Source organism: Dromaius novaehollandiae, chromosome 2 (assembly GCF_036370855.1).
Source record: "Dromaius novaehollandiae isolate bDroNov1 chromosome 2, bDroNov1.hap1, whole genome shotgun sequence".
NCBI lineage: Eukaryota > Metazoa > Chordata > Aves > Casuariiformes > Dromaiidae > Dromaius > Dromaius novaehollandiae.
In genome coordinates, this window is record NC_088099.1 from 96,806,359 (window position 1) to 96,830,200 (window position 23,842).

The following is a 23,842-nucleotide window of genomic DNA, read 5'->3' on the forward strand; positions in this document are numbered from 1 at the left end:
AGCTAGGCCTACAACACAATCTCCCAGAATATCCTTAAAGCCAAATTGCTGTGATATGAACTGGATATGCGGACAACAAGGTGGATGAAAAACTGCCAAGCTCAAAGGATTGTGGTCAGCAGTACAAAGTCTAACTGGTGGCCAGTTAGTAATGACATTTCTCAGGGATTAATATTGGGACCAGTGTTGTTTCATGTCTTTATTAACAATGTGGGTGAAGGCAAATCATGAACACCACCAACAGCTAGGGGAGGGCAGGGCTGCTAGTCAGAGGGACCTCAACAGCCTGGAGAAACAGACTAATGGGAAGGAACCTCATGAAGTTTAACAAAGGCAAGTAAGAAGTCCTGCGGCTATGATGGAATAACCCCGACAAAGGTGCAGGCTGGGGGGGTGACTGGCTAGAAAACAGCTTTGCAGATAAGGACTTTGGGCCCAGGTGGGCAACAAATTGGACATGTGTCAGCAACGTGCCCTTACAGGGAAGGTGATCAACTGTATCCTGGACTGTATTTGCAAGAGATGGTAAGTGCCCTCTATTTGGGACTTGTAAGACTGCATCTGTAGTGCTGTCTTGAGTTTTGGGCTCCCTGGGACAAGAGAGACATTGACATACCTGAGCAAATCAAGTGGAGGGCCACCAAGATGATAATGGAACTTGAGCGCATGACACATGAGGAGAGCCCAAGAGAACTAGGTTTGTCCAGCCTTAGGAGGAAGTGATCTTATTGCCAATTGGAGGGTACAGAGAAGATGGACTATTCTTGGAAGTGTGAGGTGATAGCATGAGAAGCTACAGACACAAGCTGGAACACAGGAAATTCCCATTAGACGCATGGAAGAATATTTTTTGTGACAGTGGTCAAGTATCAGAACAGGTTACACCAGAGCTTATCTAACCTCTGAGAGGCTGGAACCCAGCACCAATGCTATCCATTCTTGCAACCCCCACACTTGTTCTACCACAGCATCATTTGTGTCTGCATGTATGTGTGCATGCACACACACGTGTGTGTGAGAGACAAACAGACACAGACACACACACACGGGAAGCACAGCATGCTTCCAACACCCCAGGAAGCATTGCTTCAACTACGGAGATAAGAAAAACCAAAGCAGAGAAAGACCAAGTCAGGGCACAATGAAAACTAGAGAATAGCATGAGATAAAATATACCACAAACAGTAGCAACATTTAATAACTTTGGAACAGTTTGTTATCACATACATTTAGAATGTGATACTAACATGATGGTCATATACTGTCCATAAGTATACCATGACAAGTTGATGGCTCACATTAGTAGAGAAACAGGTAAGAATCTCACCCAGTAGTTTGTTACGGCAGACAGGCAATAACCAGACATCAGTAAAATATTCCCAAGCATAGTATTGGTGCTTTGGTCAGATAAGAGTCCACAGAAGAAAGTGTGAGAACTTTGTGATTGTAGAGGTGACAGAGATATCCAATTCTGTGCAAACTAGGTCGGCACCGTCTTCATATTCCTCCACAGGAACAACGAACACTGGGCACTGCGGGGGCACCATATCCATACAGTGGACATGGAGAATGTGAGTGCACGTGGCTATGCATTCTTTCCTGTCTATGCAGTTATGATCTGCCATTTAAATCCCACTTTGCTTTTTGCCTTCCTTTACTTATGTGTAACATTAATCAATATTCCTCTAAGCTTAATATAGTCATACATATAGTAACTGTGTAAAGCCCATAATTTAGTTCCCTGAAAATAGTATATCTGAACATCTCCACGATCCTTTGAAAATGTTCAAACCAACCCAAACTGTAAACAAGTCTTATAAAAAAAAATCGGCAAACTGTCAGCTTTGTTATGACTTATATCTGGCTACATTTAAACTTGTAAATGCACTTAACTTGGATTCACTTAAGAATCCTAAACTCTCTTCTAACCTGCTGCAGACAAACCTACATCACAAGTATAAAACAAATCGATGGGAAAAAGAAAAACTGAATGTACTGTACAAATAGCAAAGAAAAGAAGTCTCTCAACAAGCACATAGGACAGTGTATTGTGCATCTGTTCATGTCTGAGGCAGTTTATACAGTCTATAGAGTCTGCGTTTTTAGCCTCAGTACAACTGACAGAGATAGGTCTGTCTCATTATGATTCACTTTTCAGAAGAGCATTATTCCAGCCATTTCAGCTGATTTAGATACATACAAAAAAGCCGCTGTATTTACTAAGTATTTACACTATTACTTGCACAATTTAATTTCAAAAAGGACCATTACCTTTATCCACATATTAATTCCATAAGAAAATTATTCAAAATAAAACAAGGTATATATTATTCAAATATAGCCAAGATAAACCCTAGACAACTCCTAAGGAAAAAAGAGTAGGAGGACAGCAGATACCAGAGGACTAAGTGAACAATAGCAGTATTACCTTTATGAGACATTAGTTAACAATAAGTGCTACTTAAAGGAATATACATTTATACATTCTTCACAAAAGAATACAGCATTTTGCCAAGAATATTTTCCCATCTAAGAGTCTTGTAACCTCTTTTTCATATCAAATTCATTTTATTAAAATCAAAGAATACCCAGCCTTATTCTGCTTTTGCTGAACATTCATAAACTGGGCCAACCTATGCAGCAGAATACCCTAAAAGGAAAATGGCATTGTTATATGCACAAACACCCAGGGCATCTGAAATGTAGCAAAAGAAACAAAACTAGTTAGCACTGAAAAACTCATTCCCAGTATTTTAATACCTGACAGAGCAAGCCCTATGCTCTTGTAACAATGTAACTTTTCCCCCACCAAAAATAGAGCAAACGTGCAGATCTACTTTGGCTGTTTGTATTTCAGCACTGTTTTCATACAATGTACCAGAGAGCTGCAGCCTACACACCATTTCTCAGCAAGAACATCCTTATTTTTGAACAATTTTAAAATCATTTGGCAGGTTGGGGGGGCATTTTTCCAGCCACAGATATATTGGGAACATTTTTTTGAACAATTTATGTTCAAACAAATGTTTGTAGCTACAAGTATTACAAAATCCTAGTTAGAATATACTTATTTTACCTGCCTTACTTGTATACTCATATGCTTATCTAATCCATCCTCCCCCCAAAATAAATGGCATTTTGGAAACTAAGACAGATGCAAAAAGTTGTTGTGGTTAAACTAATTGTATTGAGACAATGAGGGACAAGAAGATGAACTCTAATCCACAACTATTGCATTCGAAAGAGGAGACACTAGGAAAGCAGAACAGAAAAATCATAATAAATCACAGCCCTTCAGACTGTCCCTTCTGCTATCACAGGAACCCAGTGTCTTAAAAAAATATATAGTAAATACCATTATTTCACACCACCTTTTATTTTTCAAAATCATTTTATAGCATATCTCACAAGCACTGTGTTATTTTAGTTAACTGTTACTATTTTATTAAAATGTATGGTCACTCCCATATCTGATTTTAAGTCTACAAACTATGCCATCTTACTATATTTCCACTCAAAAAAACAACAGCTGTAAAGCAAATAAACTGCTAGAACACATTGGCAATACAGAAATAGGGCCTAACTTAAATTTAATGATTAAAATTCCCATGGTAGTCTCTGAGATAAGTTCTGCAGCTGTTTGAATTGCAAAAGAATGCATATGTTAGATATTAGCTGTTTATAAAGTGTCTGGAAAATGCAATTTGCACGAACCCAGCTTTCAGTATGCGTTCAAGGGACATGTACTTAGTGCATAAAGAGAGGAAAAGGGAACATATATAAACTACAAAAGGAATGATACAGAACTGAGTACAAGTTTTATACTATTTCTGTGATTTTTACATACATATATTTCTAACTAACTTGGAACATGTGGCCTGTTCCCACACAAGAGTGCTAACATTTAAGTATGCCCATGAAACAACGATGATACAAAACTGGCAGAGTGGCTGACATACCAGGGGGCTGTGCTGCCATTCAGAGGGACCTCGACAGGTTGGAGAGATGGGCAGAGATGGGCAGAGAGGAACCTCATGAACTTAAATAAAGGGAAGTGCAAAGTCCTTCACCTAGGGAAGAATAACCCCATGGACCAGCACAGGTTGGGGGCTGACCTGCTGGAAAGCAGCTCTGCAGAGAAGGACCCGGGAGTCCTGGGGTGCAAGCTGACCACTGGCCAGCAATGTGCCCTTGGGGCAAAGGCAGCCCATAGTATCCTGCGCTGCATTTGGCATAACCTGTTATGACATGTTCCCTTCTGTTACTTAAAACTTTCATCTAGACTACTCCTCATTTAATTGCTACAATTATAAACAGTATCTCAAAGTTATTACACTTTAATATAACAAAGAAATATTTCTAAAACAAAAGACAAAATTTCAGTATGTGCTTGAGCAGTTATATTAAATTAGTATATTATTTTACTTTTCTAAATAACAGGTATGGGTAAACGATCTGTAGTTTTGGAAAAGAAATGTTTTTAAGAAAAAAAAAGCTAATTCACAGGAAAAAAACTGAAACCCAATAGTAAAGTGAGTTTTTCTTTAAACTGTTTAACAAGGATGTAAAACATAGACTGTTGGAACACAGGAACGTGGATGACTAAACAAATCCTTCAATAAATATTTCCCCAGCTGCAGTTTTAAGCCTAATACCAACTTAAAATGTGGAGACTTATGCTACCTTCTGCAAAATGATTCAACTTTAGAAGCAAAGTAACATTACACAATATACATGACTTAAAAACACACTCACTAAAAACAAACACCACTAGACATTTATCTCTTAAAAACAAACAAACAAAAAAAGACACTAAGTCTGGCACCAGTCTGCAATGCAAGAAAGACCATGTGATAGTTAGGCACTTGTGTATTAGTTTAAAAATAAGTTAGATAAGCATGTGATGAGTGACAATTCTGTACTTGACCTTTGCTTAAATAGCTCCTTTTCATAAAGTCCACACACATCAACAAAATTCCTAAAAAATGATAGAACACTATTTCTCTTCCAAGAGATAAAATCCAAAAACAAAAGTTATGCATGGTTACTTTAGGAAAAAATAGAAAACATATGTTTTACAGCAGGAATTAAAGAAGATAAAAAAGAGAAAAGCATCAAAGTCTTGCTGTAAATCAAGCTTATGAAATTCAGCATGTTAAGTTACAAAGACAGAAGCTTGGGGCTGGGTATTTCCAGTGGGAATATTTCACTCTGCCCAGCAGGCAAGCAGGGAATTTGGAACTACTGTTCCTCTTTCCTGAGACTAGGTAGGCTTACAGCACTGAAAAGGAAATGTTTTTAAGTCAGGAAATGGGGATACATTCCTACAGAATGGGGAACCCACAGTTCAGACTAATTCTTTCTAAGGTGTCACATTGTAACAGTTACCTCTGAGTGATGGCCTCCCCCAGTATTAAGCAACTGCACTGTCATCCATAGTGTTGGTCTTTCCCAGAGAATCGGGGGGGGGGGGGGGGGGTCCCCCTTGCTGCTTATATTTTTTTAAATATCACAGAATCACAGAAGTCCCCGAGCCATTCCTGAGTTACAGATTTGAAAAATTCCTGCAAAAAGGGGAAGGCAACTATAGTTCTCAAAACCATAATGGCTCAGTGTAACTTGTTACAAACAGAAGAGGTTAAAGTGAAATTAAATTTTCATTTCCTAACAAGAACCCCTCCACTCTGCCACGAACCTTTATTCTTTTTCCTTAAAGTAAAAGCAAACAGAGCTATGGCAGGGAAAGTTTCTCTCTCCATCCCTCAACAAAGGTCATATAACTAAATCCCATATATAAGGGTAAGTTCTGTTTTAACTATTACCGACCAAACCCCACGAAGAGAACAATCTGGTTCCTAGACTCCTTGGCAATGCTGTGCAAAGGGGGACGTAGGCAGCCTCTGCAGACTTTGGACTGAGTTTGCTAGAAGGGAAACCAAGAAAGGAGGAGGAACTCCCCCCACCCCCAGCACCCACACAGAGTAAATTTCACTCTTCATAACAGAAACGCACATACCTCATCTTAATTCATGTTTTTGTTAGGTAGGACAACAAGGGGAGCCCTTGAAGAAGAAAATAAAGCCAAAGGAGAAAGGAACAGATTAAACAGAGGTTTAAAGCACTGCCTTCTTGACATGATGATATACAGGAGCCAACACTACACAGTCAACTATAACTGTCATATTTAGATTCAATCCAAATAAGACCTTTCATGTTTGTGAAGATGTTTTATTTAATGACAGGAGCCAGAAGCTCTTTATCAGACTTATGAAAAGGAACTTCAGGGACAGTGCTGGAGATATGACATGCAAGCAGCTTTTACTTTCATGAGTTCTATAGAAGACTATCATCGAGCTACATACCAACACAGAGAAATACCTGAACTTAATTTTCTAGACACAGTACTCAGTGCCTTAAGTCTTTTGCGCATCTTAAGCTATTACTATACGTCAGAGCAGAAGTAAACATAGAATATGTGTACAAGCTTCAGCCTTCAACAGAATGTAACCAGTATTAGCATTCTTAAAAAAAAAAAAAAAATCAGTTACTCATTTTTGTTTCTTGTAGCCTAAGTAGGGATCCAAGACCTTATCTTACCACCATTTTTTTCTTCTCACTCAAACCTGGACTTCGGACAAGCAGGGATATCGACCACTCAGGTAAGAAAATTAATAGTTACTCTCTCCGAAGAGAGAAGGAATCTGTAAAATATTTTCACTAGTGTGTCTGCTACAGTGAATTATTCCACTACATGGAGGGATCCCAAATACAGCTATGAATCAGTCAGAGGAGAAACATCTCCAGACACTTTTCAAATGTTCACTTCTTTATGGGACCATGCTACTCAACAAGAAACTATCTTATAAATAAAAAGCCACATACAGACATGGACCTCCCGTGCCGTCACACAAGCAGTATCCAGACGGTGAAGGAAGGAATTACCTTTTCTTTCACAGTCTGTCTTTTTTTTTTTTAATTTTCCATTTGGTGAAGAAGTAGTGCACTGTGCTCTCCAGCGTAGGAGCAGGAAACTCTCAGCATCTACCTATTGAGTAGCCTCAGCTCCTCAAGCTGCAACTTGCAGAAACATACCTGAACCCTCAAGGGACCAGAAACTCAGGAGTTTCGTCTCATCTGTACTAGCAGGTATTTACTATAACACACATTTGTCCAGTGAAGTAGGTTTGTCCTGGTGCAACAGAAAGGTTAAAGCAAATACTTCAACAGTTTTTTTAATATGCCATCCTGCTGGAGAAAAAGTTATGTTTCCAGGCAAAATTTTATTGCCTAAATTCCAAAATGGGGGATAGGTGGGGACAGGATGGGACTGGGGACTGAAACTGCCTCTTTGAAACTTATCCATGATATAAATACTACTACTTCTTACACGCATCTTTGAGAAAAAGCAAAAGGAGAAGGAGTGCAGAAATTTGCTCTAGGCATTTTATTTTTTATTAGACTAATAAAAGCACAAATAAAACCATTACTCAGTTCAGTATGGTTGTGAATAACATGCTTTTACGTTTAGGAATCTGAAAAATTTTTAAACTATCTTGCATTTCAAGAATCAAGGTCAAGAATAATAATGTAAAAAATATGCAAATTGTAAGGCTTTTTTCAATAACAGAAAAATTTCATCCCACCATAAAAATCCAGATTTTGAAATGGATTTGCTATAAGAATAGATCGAGGAGAATACACTGCAATTAGCATAGCCATCCTATAAATTGCCTTAAAAGTAATGACTTATGAAAGCTTAAAGGTTAAAAAAATCACTTTAGAAAACAGTTTATCTGAATTTAATCATAAATAACAGAATTAAAGCATGCTATTTAATTTTCAGGTCTTGTTTCCTCCCTCCCCCCAATTAAAGAAAAATATTAGCACATACAAAACACTATGTCTAATGTTAAGGTTAATAATCTTGAAACATTGGATTTTATGTCACTAGTAATTTCTGCCAAACACAGTCTTAATATTAAACTTTCCAGTTATTAATTGTTTTATTTTTTAAAAGTATATTTAGTGATTTTACTCTTAAGTCACATACTGATGTTTACAGCTAAAATACCTTTATCCTCCCTATTTTTCTTAAAGCTTAAGAAATTATAAAAGTCAGTGAGAATCTCATAAAACATACATTTAGGTATTTCAGCAGATAATGCAAAATGTACATTTTTTGGAGACCACTCTACTCAGGGGAAAATTTTTCAATTAAAATTATGTCCAAGTCAAGCCTAAGACCAAATCCAAGCACAGTATGTTTCAGATATAAAATCACTCAATTCTGACTTCTCTTCGTATGCATCCCTTATGACATTACCTTTTCAGGCCTCAAAAAAAATGCCATCTTGACCTAACAAGACACAACAGATACTTCAAGTAGACTGTTTTGACAAGAGTAGGGAGGTCAGATCAAAACTGAGTGACCACAACTGTGCAGAGATGCAGTATTGAAATAACTGTACTTGCTCAATGTACATGACTAAAGCTCATTTGTGATGGCGTACCCACTGACTCACAATATGTGGAGCAATGTTCCTAGTCAGTTAGAGCTAGGACAATTCTGTCGTATATCATTTTCATTTTAGTTGACATGTAGGAAGTTTTACCAATGCTAACAAAAGAGGTTGCCAGAATTAGGCAACTAAAGTTATCTGACTCAGTCAATGAGCAGTACAGACACAGTCACTTAACTTTAAACACTCAAGCTGTATAACATTGTTTAAAATAGGCCAAAATGAAGAGAAGAGAAAAAGAAAAAAAGAAAACCCCAAGCGATGAATATATAAATGCACAGGCATTTCTTGCACTAACATACATTCAGAAAAGCAGGATTTTTTCAGAAGAAAGCCTTCTCTAGTGCTTGTTTTGTTTTTTAGTTTTGATTTTTTTTTAATGTGAAAAGCTGGGAGTAAAGGCAACAGAGTATCAATTATAAGTACTAAATATGAGGTTATTTCTCAGTATTTACTGTAATCTGAGAAATGAAAAAAATGTTTCTTGGGATTCTGCCCAGATGTCCCTTAGGAAATACGTATGCGGGCATGAAGAGAAGGGACACAAACGAATGCTTTTCTCAACACAGAGGAATTTATCTCCAACCTCAGAAAGAATACTGGGGTCAGAATTTAGGACGTATGATATTGCAAGGAACTTCAAAATCATCTTTTCTCATTCAAGCAGACTAGGACACATAGCTCATTCTGTGATCCAAACATACTTCTGCCTGTAGGCATCTGTCAAAAAGGCAGGCAGAAAGCCCCTTTAAAATATTCTGTGCTAACCTGTAAGCAGATTCCAAATATGTTAAAGCTGTCTATTTTCTGAATCACAGTTGGAAATAAATCAGGAATACAGTACTGAAAGGAATCACTCGAAACTGCAGAAAACTTTATAGCATAGTTACACAAAAGGAACTCAACGTCCTTCACCCTCCCTCCCACCCAAGTAGCTTAGCTTAAAAATTGTGGATCGTCTTAAATTCTGGTCATCTTCCTTTTGGGTTAACAGAGTAATACAACTGTGGAGTGTGAGAAGCCACCTAGTGACGAAGGAGCACAAATATGCCTGAAGCAGCCCAAAGTTTTAATGAGATGACGCAGTACAAGCATGTGATTATTGCTGTTTTTCTCACTGACTTGCAAAGTTGTGTGGTGTACTGTAGTTCAGAGAATTCCACAGCAATTTTTGGCAACTTTTATAAGTCTCCGTGAATCTTTTAAGAGAACTGTGAAACAGCAAATTTTCCTGAAGATGAAACTTACAAGAGCAAAAGGAAACGTAACAGAATGCATAAGGAGAAGAAGGTATGATACAAATTTTAATCATGGTGGCACTATATGCAGAAAAAGATCCGTGAGGCTGGGAAGAACTTACGTAAAGGAGGCAAATGTGCAAAAACAAACTATTTTATTCCAACTCAAGGGAGAAATTTTTCGGCAGCTGCAAAAAAAGACCCGAACAGTTGTAGAATTTATGCATACTTTAATAAGAATTCCCAGGAACACAGGAAATCGTTGATAGCTCAAGAAATTACATGAGCACAAAATATTTCACAGCAAGAATTCAAGGCCAGTAATGCTTGTTGTATACGAATGATGTGTTGTAATGGTTTTTGCCGATGGCAAAGAACTTCACTTTACCAACACGTACCTTCTCACAACACTGAGAAACACCTCACTGCATGTAAGAAGCATATGACTGGATTATGTAAAGAGCCAAATGGATAATGCAGATTAGACACCAATTTACTTTGATATGTCATCCAACTTCACCACTGAAGAACCAGATGCAAAATCCCTCATTATAAAAACAGGAGAACGAAAAAAAATTATTACAGTAAAGCTGGAAGTATTAGCAGATATTATGAAATTGTCATTGTATATCATCTTGAATAGTAGAATAACACCAAAGGAACCACTATCTACTGGACTCATTCTGACATGTCATACATCAGCAGACTTAACAAAGAATTGACTGAACATTGTTTGGAATAGGAGACAACGCATGCTGTTCTTAAAAATAAACACCCATCTTAGATGCATTCAAACAGCATTTGACACCAGCAACAAGGAAGACAATCAAAGAAATGAATACTAATCTTGAAGTCATACCACAAATAACGTCACAACTGCCGCTATCTGATGTACTAACGAACACGTCCTCTAAGATCTGAAATCCTTTTACTCAAAACAGCTCTTGGCAGGGGATCACACTCTTGTCCATACGTGGGAAGTAAAGAAGTCCAATTCAAGATTACTTTGTGACTGAACTGAGACAGCATGGGTTCAGACAAATTCAGATGTTGTAGCAAAAGAGTTTAACAAGTTCTATACTTAGAAGTCCATGGATGGTACTGAGCATGATTTGAGTTCAAAGAAGTGAGTGGACTTCAAGAGATGAAGGCACTAAAAATGAGGAAGAAGTAAGACAGTAGGGTAACAATGACATAAATTAAGAGATGTGCATTATAAAAGCAGAAAGACAACAGTAATAAAGCATAAGAGAAAAAAAATGCTTATTTCAGGCAAATCCTTAGTGAAAAAATGTTTATACTCTTATTATAAAATGAAGACAGGTATGTAACAAACTTTTTGTGGATAACCATCTTTCTCTTTTTGAGAGGTCACCTCGAATTCAAGGTCATCCTCCTTTTAGGTTAGCATGCTAACAGAGACGTTCACTCCAGAAGAGTCTGCAGAATGTTTACTTCACATTCACTACCTTTCAAAGCAATCTTCCATAATACAGATCAGTACAAATGGCAAAACTACCACGTGCAAGAGTAAGAGAAACCAAAGACATCAACAACTTCCACATTCCCTACAGGAGAAGTGGATTTATTGTACTAAACTTCAGATATTCCAACAAAATTGACCATGCCTGATACTCAGAGGAATGCAGAGGACTTCAGCCGTCTCCACCGATATGACCGAAGGGGTAACTCTGCTTGCCCTCAGCCATTGATTTCGGTTTGTGAGAAATTCCCATTAAACAGACACCAGAGGTATTGGTTTTGGTAGTGAAAGAAGCACAGACCTACCCTAGCTAATCACCTGTGACTGATTTCTGATGTTTGGAGGAAGACAGAAGTCAAACTACGTAACAGGAAAAAGGAAACAAATCATTCCTGCTCCCAACTCAACTAACTGCTCGTTCTTAATTTACTCTTTACGCAGACCAACAAAGTAAACTAACTAGTAGAACACAATACTTTCCACTCTTCAGGAAGCATAGGTGAAGAGGACACATCCTCAGTGATGGGGACACAGAACAGAGAGCACAGAACTCACTTTGAAATGTAGGAATGACTAAAAGCAAGACAATTGGTAAGAGGAGAATGTGACCCACACCCATATATCACTTCTTCCTGATAATATCTGGTAATTCAATTTTTTCCCCTTTTGTATGTTCTCGATGATGTCGTCACTACGTAGCAGTTACAGATAATCTAGCAGACTGCTTTAGATAAATAAACTACTGTAATATTTTTATATCTTCTTTAAATGTGAAATATTAAAATTGCAAAAAATAAGTAATAACTGAAAAAGAGCAATGTTTCAGAGACTGTCATCAATACCTTATTTAAATATACTAATTAGGAAATAATGACCTTGGATGTTACAGTAAGTTGCAGTGGAAAGACACCTTAGGCAAAAAAGTAGACTGTTAAAACTTTCTGTTGTAAACAACTCTTTCCTCTTCCCTCTGTTACAGTAGTGTGGTTTCTGCAAGTTTTGGAATACTAGCTTTTCAGATGGTATGATAAATATTAAAATGCCTTCCATAGGCACAAACAGTTGTGCATTTTCATTATACATTTCAAACATTTCACACATTTTCATTATATGTATTATTCTGTGAATTGCTGTGCCAAAGCAAAACAGATTGATATGGTTAAATACATGCCTAGTGTACAGTAGAGTTGGAAACTAAAGTTATGTATATGCAAAATACAGATTAAAATACAAAAAAAGAGTCGTGAAAAGCAGAGATCTCCTTTCACAAGAATATACACTGTCTTTCCAGGATTACTACCCCTGTGTTTTCTGAGGCTAAATTGCATTATATGCTCTGGCATGGAATACACGTTTGAGCTCAATACTGAATTCAAAGTGTCTATTTTAATACAATAAGCTCAGATAGGGCCAAAGTAATTACATCACTTTATATTTGCTTGGGAGTTGGCTCTAAGCATTTATCTTAAAGTACACATAAACATATTTATAGTATTATATAGCAACTATAATACTATTATAATCAAAAGAAATAACTATTTTGCCTCTCCATGCACAAAGTTGAATGCCAGTCAAAATGTGTATGGATCTTTTGTTCTAAAATCAAAATCCTCTGTTAACTGCAGTAAGTCACTTGCACAGAGTATCTTGAAAAGTTAAGCATTAAAACATAGAAAGTCTGTATGCTATTCAAGGAAAAGCTAGCTCGAATCAATTGAAGACATAGAATTGAACCTATAAATATTTAGTCAATAATTTAAAAAAACAATGAAGTGTTCTGTAGTTCAGACTAGCTATTCATACATGATGGGCACAGCAATGTTTTAGGAGAAGATGGAAATTTTGACAACATTGTGGGATAGCTGGATAGATAAAAGTATCTAAGAGCTTGCCAAAAACAAGTCTATCACTGTCAAACAATAATTCATTTTTTCACAGAACAGAAGGATTTTTTTTTCCATTTCTCTATATTTTTACCTACAGATAATATTGTGCTAGGGAAGAGATTTGAGTTCACATCAGAAAATACAGAAAGACAAAGCAATAGTGGTAGTTTCGTTGAGCTGATGAATTACTACTGAAATATCTCACTACCTTCAACACAGAGAGGGGCAAAGGCTTCACAGGCTCTCAGACTTACGCCACTGCATCCTTTTTTTTAGCAGTGCATAACACGGGAATTAATGGCACTAAATATATTTTGGTATGATTTCAAGATGGTGCCTTCAGAAAACTCATCCCAAAGGTTATAAAGAAGTCTAGGGATATCATGAATGCACGAAGCAATTTAACAGGTAGCCCCATAGGTGTAGATGGTATTTGCTAAATACCACAAAAAAGCAGAAATCTAGCTCAGTCAGTTCAATTAACCAAAAATCTGGAGAGGCAACACAGCCCACTGCAAAAACTCAGGGATGTAACCATCAGAAGCAGGGTGTCTTTCTATGGCTATTACCGACTTCTAATTGGCTTCTCTACTTAGAAAAATTCTAGTGAATACTAGATGATACCTAAACTATTTTGGCACATACTCATTTTAAATAAGAGATGTTCGCTCTTCAGCCAGGCTGGGCCATGGCAAAAATGCACATAGTGACCACCTGCTTTATAATCCACATCTACCTTGTTTGTGATTCTGCTCCCTTTCTTACGAGAGCTACACGGTGTCAAGTAATAGCACGGATTTGTGGTCAGTCTGGTCCCTGCAGTACACTGGTCTCACATGAAAGCTGTGTTATAATAGGAAGGGAAGAGCTGACCCTGCTTCTAGAGAGGACATACACTCTGAAATGGTAGGGCAGGAGTAGGGTACTGTGGGACTAGAACTACAAGCCCAAATCACTGTAGGGTGAACCATGCAGCATCCTGGTAGTACAACTGAACGACAGCCAAGCAGGTAAAACAACCTTTATGGGATTACTGGGGGGGGGGGGGAGAAGAGATAGGGAATCTCAGCAACAGTCAGGGGAATCTCTGGCTGCCAATACGACAAAGAAGGCTGTGGATCCTGAGCCACAGTCCCAGCCCACAGAAAAAGCCAGACCTTGACACTGGGGGAAGGTGGCCAGATTCAGCAGACCAGTCTCATAACTCTGCGTCCAGCACAGTTCAGTCCTACGCCATGTACCCCCAGGGTTCTGACTGCATCTGAGCCTGGTTAACACTGGACCAACATCTTGGCCCCATTACAGTATACTCAGATGAATAACTAGATGCACGCCTCCCTGATAAAAATTGCAACATCCTCAAGTACCTCACCACCTCTCACTGAAGCAGCTTATGCTGGCAAAGGAATAAATACTGTTTTAACTGGAATCTACATTACTGTCAAACTTGTAACAGCTATTATACAAAACCAATGCAGTGTACCAGCAACAAGTAATTCCAAAGCAATAATTACCCCCCCATAAGGGAAGGTAAATAGTGTCATGTGCTTCCCTTCCTGATATCTTTTTGTTGTAAAACCCTGATTTCTGCCCCTCTGTGTGCCATCTCATGTGGAAAGCCTCTGCTTATTCTTGTTCATCAGACATCTAAACCAGCTGCACTAAAGAGGTTTATGATCCACTTTTAATACTGAAAAGATAGTCAGGAATGGGTACTAATTCAATGAAAAGGACCTGTAGCAAAATGAATCTATGCATACCACTAAAGATTTTTCAGACCTCTTACAAACACTATTTAACCCATTATGTTATCTAATACCTCACATGTATCTAGTCATTCACCATCAAAAGTAAATAAGGAGAAAAATATTTAGCATTGCAAAGTTTTAGAATGTGACAGAAGTTAACAAAAACCAAACACATTTCCTTCAAATGCCCACGTTAAAAAATTACAGAGTTGAAAGTACTGGTTTTAAGTTTACATCCTCTTTTTGGTACGCTTTTAAAAAACAGGATTACCTACACTTTCTTGGCCATATAACTCCATTGCATTTTACAGACAATTTTAAGAAATGCTAAAATACGACATATTGAGCTCATAAAATTAAAATACAACTCTTGGAAAAATTCAAACTCCATACTCTCTAACTTACCATAAAACTGAAAAACTGCTTAAGATGAAAAAAATGATGAAAGACCAGAATTTTAACCTTGCACAATGCATAAGATATTCATATTACTGGAGAGGGAAAGTCGTTAACGTGAGCCAAAGATTTGAATGTTTTGGGGCTGTGGGATACACGTGTTCAAGTAAGTCAGTTTTTCCTCAGCAGAATTACAGAAGAAGCCAAGAGTTCATTAAGACCCCATTTCTGAAAGGTAATATACCGTCGTCTGTCAGGGCCTTAATTGCCGTTACCAGGCTCAGCCAGGGCCTCCACACACCCCTCTGGGCCAGCACCCCTATTTAAGCTTAGCCTGGGCCCCCAGTCCTGGCCTGAGCCTAACTGGTGTGCCTGTCCCCAGGCCTATCTGTCACCTGTGCTGTAGGTAGCCCTGTCTCCAGCCCAGCCTCTGGCCCCATCTCCTTGGGCTCCTGCCTGGAGCCCCAGGACTTGGCTCATCGCCTGCCATGTGTGGGCCTGCCAGAGGACCCCGTGGCTACCAGCGGCCTGCTCTGCCCACTGCACTCAGGCCCGGCAGGACTGCAGCTCACTGGCAAGGGCACAGCCTGCACAGGGGGCACCCCAGCTCCCTTCGTGGCCCCTCACGGGCAGCTGCTCTGCTCTCGCTGCTCCCTGACACTACCTCTCAACTGTGACAGAAAAATATACGTCCAAAAAGGAAATTGCTATTTTTAGCTATATCTTACTATTTTAAAGCCTTCTAGTCTGACCCAAAATCTTCTGTCAATAAAGAACACTGTATCAAATACCAATCTTCAAAGGTTTTCCAATTTTTACACAAAGAAAACAGCTCAGATCAAATGTGATATTAATTCCAAAAATCCCCTCAACCAGACTACTTAGGCAAAGATGATAAAATGAACACAGACAAAACTGAGTGACACATACTATGGCTTGCCCTTCATTGACTGCATGCCCACATTTTGAGAAAACTGTGGAGTGCCTTCGTAAGCAGCACTTTTTAACCTTTAAACCCCTGGTAGCGAGCAAAAGAGGCCTTGGCAATATCCAGGTGGAAAGACGGGGGGCTGGGAGGGGGAGAACTGGGGGGAAAGGACAGGAAAAAGCAATAACCTGTAGTGCAAGGGGGGCGGGATTCCTCGAGAGTGCTACATAACACAGAATACGACACTAGTTAATTTAGCTGTCTTATACAACCATCTTGTTTGAGGTTTTCAAATACTTTGGTATTCTCCATTCTATTCTCTAGGAAATAAATAAATTGTTGTAGCTTCTGGTATTTTTATATTTTCCTAAAGTGTAAAATACACACTGTATTTACCTAAGACTAGCAACAACTACTAAGTAACGAGTTTTCATCAACTATCAGGTCCTAAATAAAAAGGTTTTCCTGAGGTAACAACTTAGGAAGATGTTAATTATCTGTAACTTGATCAGTTTAGAAAATATTTTCTTTTAAAACTCAATACGAAATTACATATTTTCAGAATAAAAAAAATCTGTTAAGAAAGGTCTCTGATCAGCTGTCTAGTGGTACGTGTATACACCCTGGAGTAGCCTGTTTCTGATACTCCTATCATCAGGCTAGTAATAATCTAGTACTGGAAATAACGATATATTTTATGATCTTAAATGCTGTTACAAACTAGGAGACAGGTAAATAACAAAACTGTCTAAATCATTTACACTCCTGACAATATTTACAGCTCGAATGACATTACTACAAAAGTTTGTGACTAATAATGATAGAAAAGAAAAATTTATACCATCTGAAACCTAGACATAACCAGTTTAAGAAGAAAACTCCGCTTATTTTGAATCACAAAAAGGATTTTGATCACGTGGGCACAAACAAGATGTCTATGGGAAAGACAATAGGGAAAGAAAATTTAGCTCACTTATTTTAAGTGCACCAAAAGAACTCATATCCAAAGTTCGAAAATCAACTACTACATGAAGCTTCAGTTTAAAAAGTATTACAACTCAGCAATATGACAAAATGTCACCCACATATTTATGTTAGAGGAAGAAAAAATAACCATACTAGATGTTGAACTAGCACTCTGACCTAAACAGTACACTAGCTATTACAGCAAAATACAAACAAAAGAATACCTACAGATATGGAAGTAAATGCGGAAGAGGATAGTAGCAAAACTGGTTTCTGAAATCTTTACAAAACTGCTAGACTAAACTGACAACAAAGAAAGCTAACATTTATTGTATTTTTTTCTTCTAGTGAGTTCTCATCTACCTGGAGTGCCTGGAGCAAAGCATTTTATATTTCACCACTTGGGAAATTACTACATAAGTTGGAAGAGAAAAAAATCAGAAGAGGACTTGTGCATTTTGGGGGAAATATACCCAATGGGAGATGACTGAGTGGAGTTCAGAAAAGGAAGGCACCACCTGAAGGGAGATTACCGCTCAAGGCAGGAACACAGAACAGAAAAATGCTCACAGTCTTACAGAAGAGAAATGGCCATCTTGATAGGCAGAGGCTAGTTTATTCAAACAAAGCAAAGGCTGAAATTTGAAAATGAAAGCTCTTTATAAACATATCAGAGGGGTAAACAGCAAGAAAAGAAAGAACATGTCTAATTTAGCTATTAATACACCTAAGCTGATAATCAGGTGTTTACATATCTTAACAGAAAGAATGATATTCAAGAACTGCCTTCCAAAAAATTCAAAAGAGCACAGGAGACCAAAAAAATGCCCTCCCTTCCCCTCCCCCCCACCCCCGATTTTTTTTCCCCAGGAGTTAGATAAGCTTACAAAGAGAGCTGCACAACTGTACATGGCCCAGGAGCAGCAAAGTCTTGCACCCAAATAAGCAGGAATTTATTTTCCAGAAAGAATGCCAGAAAAACATGTACATTTAAAGTGGTCATCCTTCCTCTTTCTGTATAAGTTAGGAGTTATAAACCAGGCCTACAGAAAGTGATAAATTGAATTCCTCTGCAGTAATGAATATTTTATAAGTTTGGAAGTTTCTTACCCTGTATTGATGGAAATGATTTCTATCAGTGGATTCTTCCTAATTTTTGGCAAATCCAGTCGTGCTCCCCCCAAACGTTTTCCATTATCCTTTTTCTGACCCAGTAGTCTCACAGAGTGACCTTCAAATGAAGCACAAAACCGCAGTCAATACTAAACACAAGTCCCATCACATTTGCTTTGATTTGTTTTTCTTCACAAGGAGTATTTATACCTAAAGATTGAAAATGAGAAGAAGATGTAATTCTTTATTCCTACCAGTAGGAGCATTTAAAAAAAAAAAAAAAAAAAAAAAAAAAAAAAAAAAAGCTCCTGACAGGTAGGATAAGTCATGTTAAAATAAACAAATTATTTCATCCAGTTAGCTTTTCATACTTGCATTTCCTGGTCTATTAAAATGATCTAAAAAGTTTCATTTTCAGATTCTCAAGCAAAGATCAACATGGCAATATTTAAATGACCAGTACAGCAGGATTAAAAGTGGTTTTTTTCCAATTCTTACTCAATCTTAAGTTAGTAGGTAATAAACTACTCCTAAATATTTTTAAAACTAATAACATGGAGAACCAACACATTTGAGTCAAACTTTCCTAACTGCATTTAGTCTGAGGAAAAGTGCTGTAGAGCATATCCCAATAACATGCTCATGGCTAAGCAAATCTATGGTCAGGATTGGCTTCCCCAGCCCAATTCTACTAAGTCCCATTGGCAAGAACCATTAAGGTTTTTTGTTTGGGGAGCAGAGAGGTTTGGGAGCAGAGGTGGTTTGTTCATTTGACCTCTATTCTATGATTCCCTGGGATTTTAATTTGGAAATTCCTTGCTGTCTACAAAGACATGTCTGCTCTGCTCCTGTGGCACATCACACTGACAGCTCTGGTCTTTTCCTACCAAGCTTCTGTTTCCGACAGGATGTTGAGAGGGCTAGGGCGCTGTTGCCCCCTGAGTGTGCAGACATACATGGATTAACCATGTTAAGACCCTGCTAAATAACAAATCTATTTGCATTGGTGCCCCTAACTAAAGACAACTGAAATCAATGAACAGGAGCCAGGGGAAGAGAGATTGATCCACTCCTATGATCTCAGACTTCTCAAGGTGGTCACACTGACCAAGCCAGGCAGGCATTAGCACATGTTCCTCCTACACTGAGGAGACCACAGATCAAAAATCAACCTCAAAACTGCTTTCCTGAAGCCAGTAATGTTCAGAGAGCAAAATACAAATACTCTCACCAAGTGCCTTCAAAAGTATACCAGTTACACCAATTCAAGGCCTACATTTAAAGAGCACAGACAGCAGGGTTCACTTGTATTCAGAAGCAAAATGTAACAATGAAGAATAAAAGCAATTACGCATATAAGAGCTAAAGTAAAACATTCCCAAGTCATAAAAAAAATTGTAGTATTTATTTCATAAAGCGAAAACTAGTGCTAGATACCCGATGGAGGTGGAAAGTAGCCACTACCTGGAGTGATGAAAGAGACAAAAGCAATTATCGCCTGAAGTTAGAAATCTCTTTGGTAATGAAACTACAGCTGCAATCTGTCAAATATTTCCTAAAATATTTAAGACAAGAGGAAAAACTACCCCGAGCATGAAGCAGTGAAACGACATCTAGCACAGCAAGCTGGATTTCAAGTTCGGAACAACTAAAATCAATGGCCAACCAAATCTGCTAACGTACACCAGCAGCTATTTACAAAACTAATTCATCTATCAGTTAGTCCTTCTTCTTTGTTTCAATGAGGCATTAATTAATTTAAAAATAAAACTAAATTTAATTCATATTCTGAATTCTTTGTTATATGGCAACAACAGCCCAGAGATAAGCAACTACATTTGGCATACCATATTTCTCAGGGTTTTTTAGGTACAGAAAACTTCTCGATCAAAAATTTCATTGCCTGAAGAAGCAAGCAAGACTGGCCTGATAATGCTTAATACTTGAAAGACATGCTGTAAGTTCAACAATAATTGAAAGACACATTATTTTTGCATTTGTATTTGACAAAAGTTTAATTCTATTGTACTATTAATTTAGTAATATGCTGCTTGTGCTATTAACATTTGCTAACTTATTCATTTCTATCTTTTCCAGACAACAACAGCAGTATCTTTGTCTCATGATACAACCAGTTATTTTCCAATCTAATGGTTCATTGAGGAGTCACAAGCATGACACCGTTTTATTTTACTTTTATAACAAAAGTAATTGCATTATGGTAGGCATAAAAATTAAACTAGAAGCAGAGAACATTCCTTTTTGTATTTCCTCATACTGTGGTTTATTTGGAAGAAAACAGTTTCTCCATTTTTTAAATATTCATTTGCCTTACCAAACTAAACAAGCATTTGGATTTATGGCTGAAAATATAGTGGAACAATTAACAGCATTCTTAAAACAATAGGGTTTAAAAATATAACAACAAACCACCCAATATTTAAAATTCCTGCATTTGGAATTAGGGTCAAACCACCATTCTGAAGTATAAAAAAACCAACAAGTAATATCTCACAGAGCAGAATCGGTGGAGCTTGATCTCCTTTTAATTTATATCCTGACAGTGAACAGCCAAGTGAATTATTGTTGTCTAATAAGAATTTAGCTCATACTTCTGCCTTTCCCATACTGGGAGCATTAAACAAAGAGGAAAACATCTTCATGGAACTGCTAGAAAACAAGTATGCTTTAGACTTCGCTACTTGTCTCAATTCTGCTTGAAATTTGCCAAAGGACTAAAAACTAGAAAGGGCAGAGGGACATTGAGATCACGACAAAGCAGTGCAGTAAGCACAATTTTATAATCCATGTTTTCTTAGGAAAATAGAGAGAAAAAAATAAAAACAAAAAAATCCACTACAGCGAGTCTGGAAAATCTTGTTAACTGGGAGTATTTCTTCAAATCTCTCAGAAGTCTTTGCAATGTCTTTCAGATGCTAGGCAGGTTACCACAAACATTGGAAAAAATAACCCAGTACATCTGCATGTAAAATATAACTCACAAGGGAGCCTAACCTCTCTTAACTTTAGAGAGTTTCTTAATTCAGGAAGGAAACCCTGTTTCTCTTGTTATCTCCCACATGGTCCGCTGTGAAGTTCCCAACACCGTCCTGCACACCAGCATGTCAGCCCCCCTCGCTACCTTCAAACCAGCATAGACTCTCCTGCCCTCGGAGCACAGATACCTCCACCTGAGCTAGCAGATGCATCGCTGCAAGGTCGGGGAATCAAGTTTGGCAGCTTATTTTCACATGAAATGTGGCTAGATTTTTTCCACATTGTTATGGATTAACACTAAAAGGCAAGTTAATACAAAGGTATGACAAAAAGGTGCCTGAAAAATCTGTGTAGCCTTCAAAATTATACCCCTGTATTTTTGACTCCAAACACCAGAGGATAAAAGAACAGTACTGGGCGATGAGTTTTAAAAGAAAATTTAGTGCTTCCAGAATGCAAGCAGCATTATATATTCAACTACAGTATTCTGTATTACAGGCACAATAAATTTGAAAATATATTTTTTTTTAAATTTAGTTACAGTATTCTTGACCTTAAATAATTTTTCTCCTACTCAGTACAAGGACTATTTTGTTTCATTTTAAGTGATCACTAAAGCATCTGTTTACAGCATTGTTGCTATTAATAAAACATAACTTGATAAACACTGAATCATACTTTTTCACATGCTGTAGCTCTTTCTTTCCCCATATTTATTTCAAGAAAACTTAAAAATAAATATTTTGTCATCTTCAATAAGGAAAAGGCTAAGCGACATTTTTTCAAAATTGGCTAACTAGCATTAACCTCACACTAACATGAAATACAACAGACAAAGCAATAATTTTAAGTCTCATTTATGATTTCTTTTCAATGCTCAGAATTAGAATAGGGCAAAGTATTCTGATCAGCTTTCACTCTAAAGCATTATATCTGAGTAAGTTACATTCTCCTTGACTTTACTGGTTGACTAACAATTGTAAATATACAAATCAGGTGTTCTAAACCTAAAAGTAGTCCTTCCTTTTTAATGCTTGGTACAAAAAAATCTTTGAAAACTGAGTTAAAGGAAGTTCAACTTCCATAACTAACAAGTATTCTACTCTAGCCATCAAATAAAAATCGTCCGTTTTTGATGGCTTACAATAGTGAGTAAGATTACAAGATTAACCTAAGATGTGAGCTCTGAAATATAGCTTAGCAACAAACAGATAATAGGTTATATCTGAGAGCCTAAACACTTTCTAGTCCTATAAGTTTCTTCTGCAATGAAGATGATCTGCTTGCATATAGTTTACCAGCCGATAAAATTCTATTCAAAAAAAATTTGAAAAGTTTAATTAAAGGTTTAGGCCTTGCTTCAGAGCAGCTATTCACTAATTATTAGATAATTAATGCAGATTACAACAGAACAATAGTACTAACCAAGCGCAGTGAGGAAGCTCATAGAGCAGAACCACTCAGAGCAAATGTAAATGGAATCAGGTTAGAAACAATTCAAAATGAATCAGAGCTCTCTAGTTTTCAGAGCTGACTGTTTAAGATGAACCCCACCTTTACACACAAGTCAGTAGACCCTATTCATATTACTCTGGCATTGTTCACACAGAGAATGAGGCTGGAATGAACTTATCAGGATATTAAATCCTATTGTTAACCTAAATAATGACTTTTAAACGTGTCAGTTTGATCAGTGTGCAAAATGAAGATATTTTCAAGGCATTCATTTTCTTTTGTTAAAAAGGATACAAAAAAGGACAATAATATTAAATGGTAAGCACATATACATTTATTTGTATATGTATGCACTTGAGGAGTCTGACAGAATATTTGAAATACGTATCTGTAAAGGGAACTGGTAATAGAGTTTCTTTGCTTTAAGACTGAAGTAATATTAAATGGGCTGTGAACCTCAGACTATCTTCAGACCCTGTCACCTAGACCCACAGAAATAAGTTCTGCATATTACAGTAAAGGGATTCAAATGTGGACTGGTATTCTGCCAGTTTGATTCAAGGATAAGTTGGGAAGAAGAGGTTTCCTTAGTGAAATTTAGTCAAATTCAACAGCTACCTATCAGTGTTGTGAATATGTATCAGACACTAATACACCTCATGTATTTCTAAAATAGCTAGCTTCGTCCAGTCTGCAAGCTGGGACCCACTCATAGTTGCTGGGAAAATGACATCTGCTTGAGAGCTGGAACAGCGGATCCACTGACTGCACATCCTCCATCACCACGGATCCCACCAGAGCTACAGAACCTGCCACTGAAACACACCTCCCAGTCAAGCCACAGCAGTATTTCTTATCCAGTAGTAGCTGTACAGTGTAGCTACCGGAAGCAGCTTAGTAACACTAGTTTAAAGAGGAATCCTCAAATATGCAGGAAACCCCAGGCTTGGCAACAATAACTTCCATTGTTTTCAGCTTGTTCTGTCACCCATTCTTTTCCTGCCCCAGTTACATCATTTATACTTAGAGGTTATTCACCATTTCCTAAAAGACACTTTTTTTCTTCACAACGAGGCTGCTGATGTACTATCCTATACATCCCAGCAGTCTCTC

General features: G+C 37.6%; 1 protein-coding gene across 6 annotated transcripts in view; it reads right to left on the reverse strand.

Moving 5' to 3' along the window:
* The window catches only part of CDKAL1 (CDK5 regulatory subunit associated protein 1 like 1), a 450,247-nt gene that overhangs the window by 275,464 nt on the left and 150,941 nt on the right, over positions 1-23,842 (reverse strand). For all 6 annotated transcript variants that reach the window (XM_064506972.1, XM_026112679.2, XM_064506971.1 and 3 more), the window contains one exon: positions 18,275-18,395. In XM_064506972.1, coding sequence (XP_064363042.1) covers positions 18,275-18,395 — 121 coding nt within the window. The remainder of the gene's footprint in view (positions 1-18,274; positions 18,396-23,842) is intronic.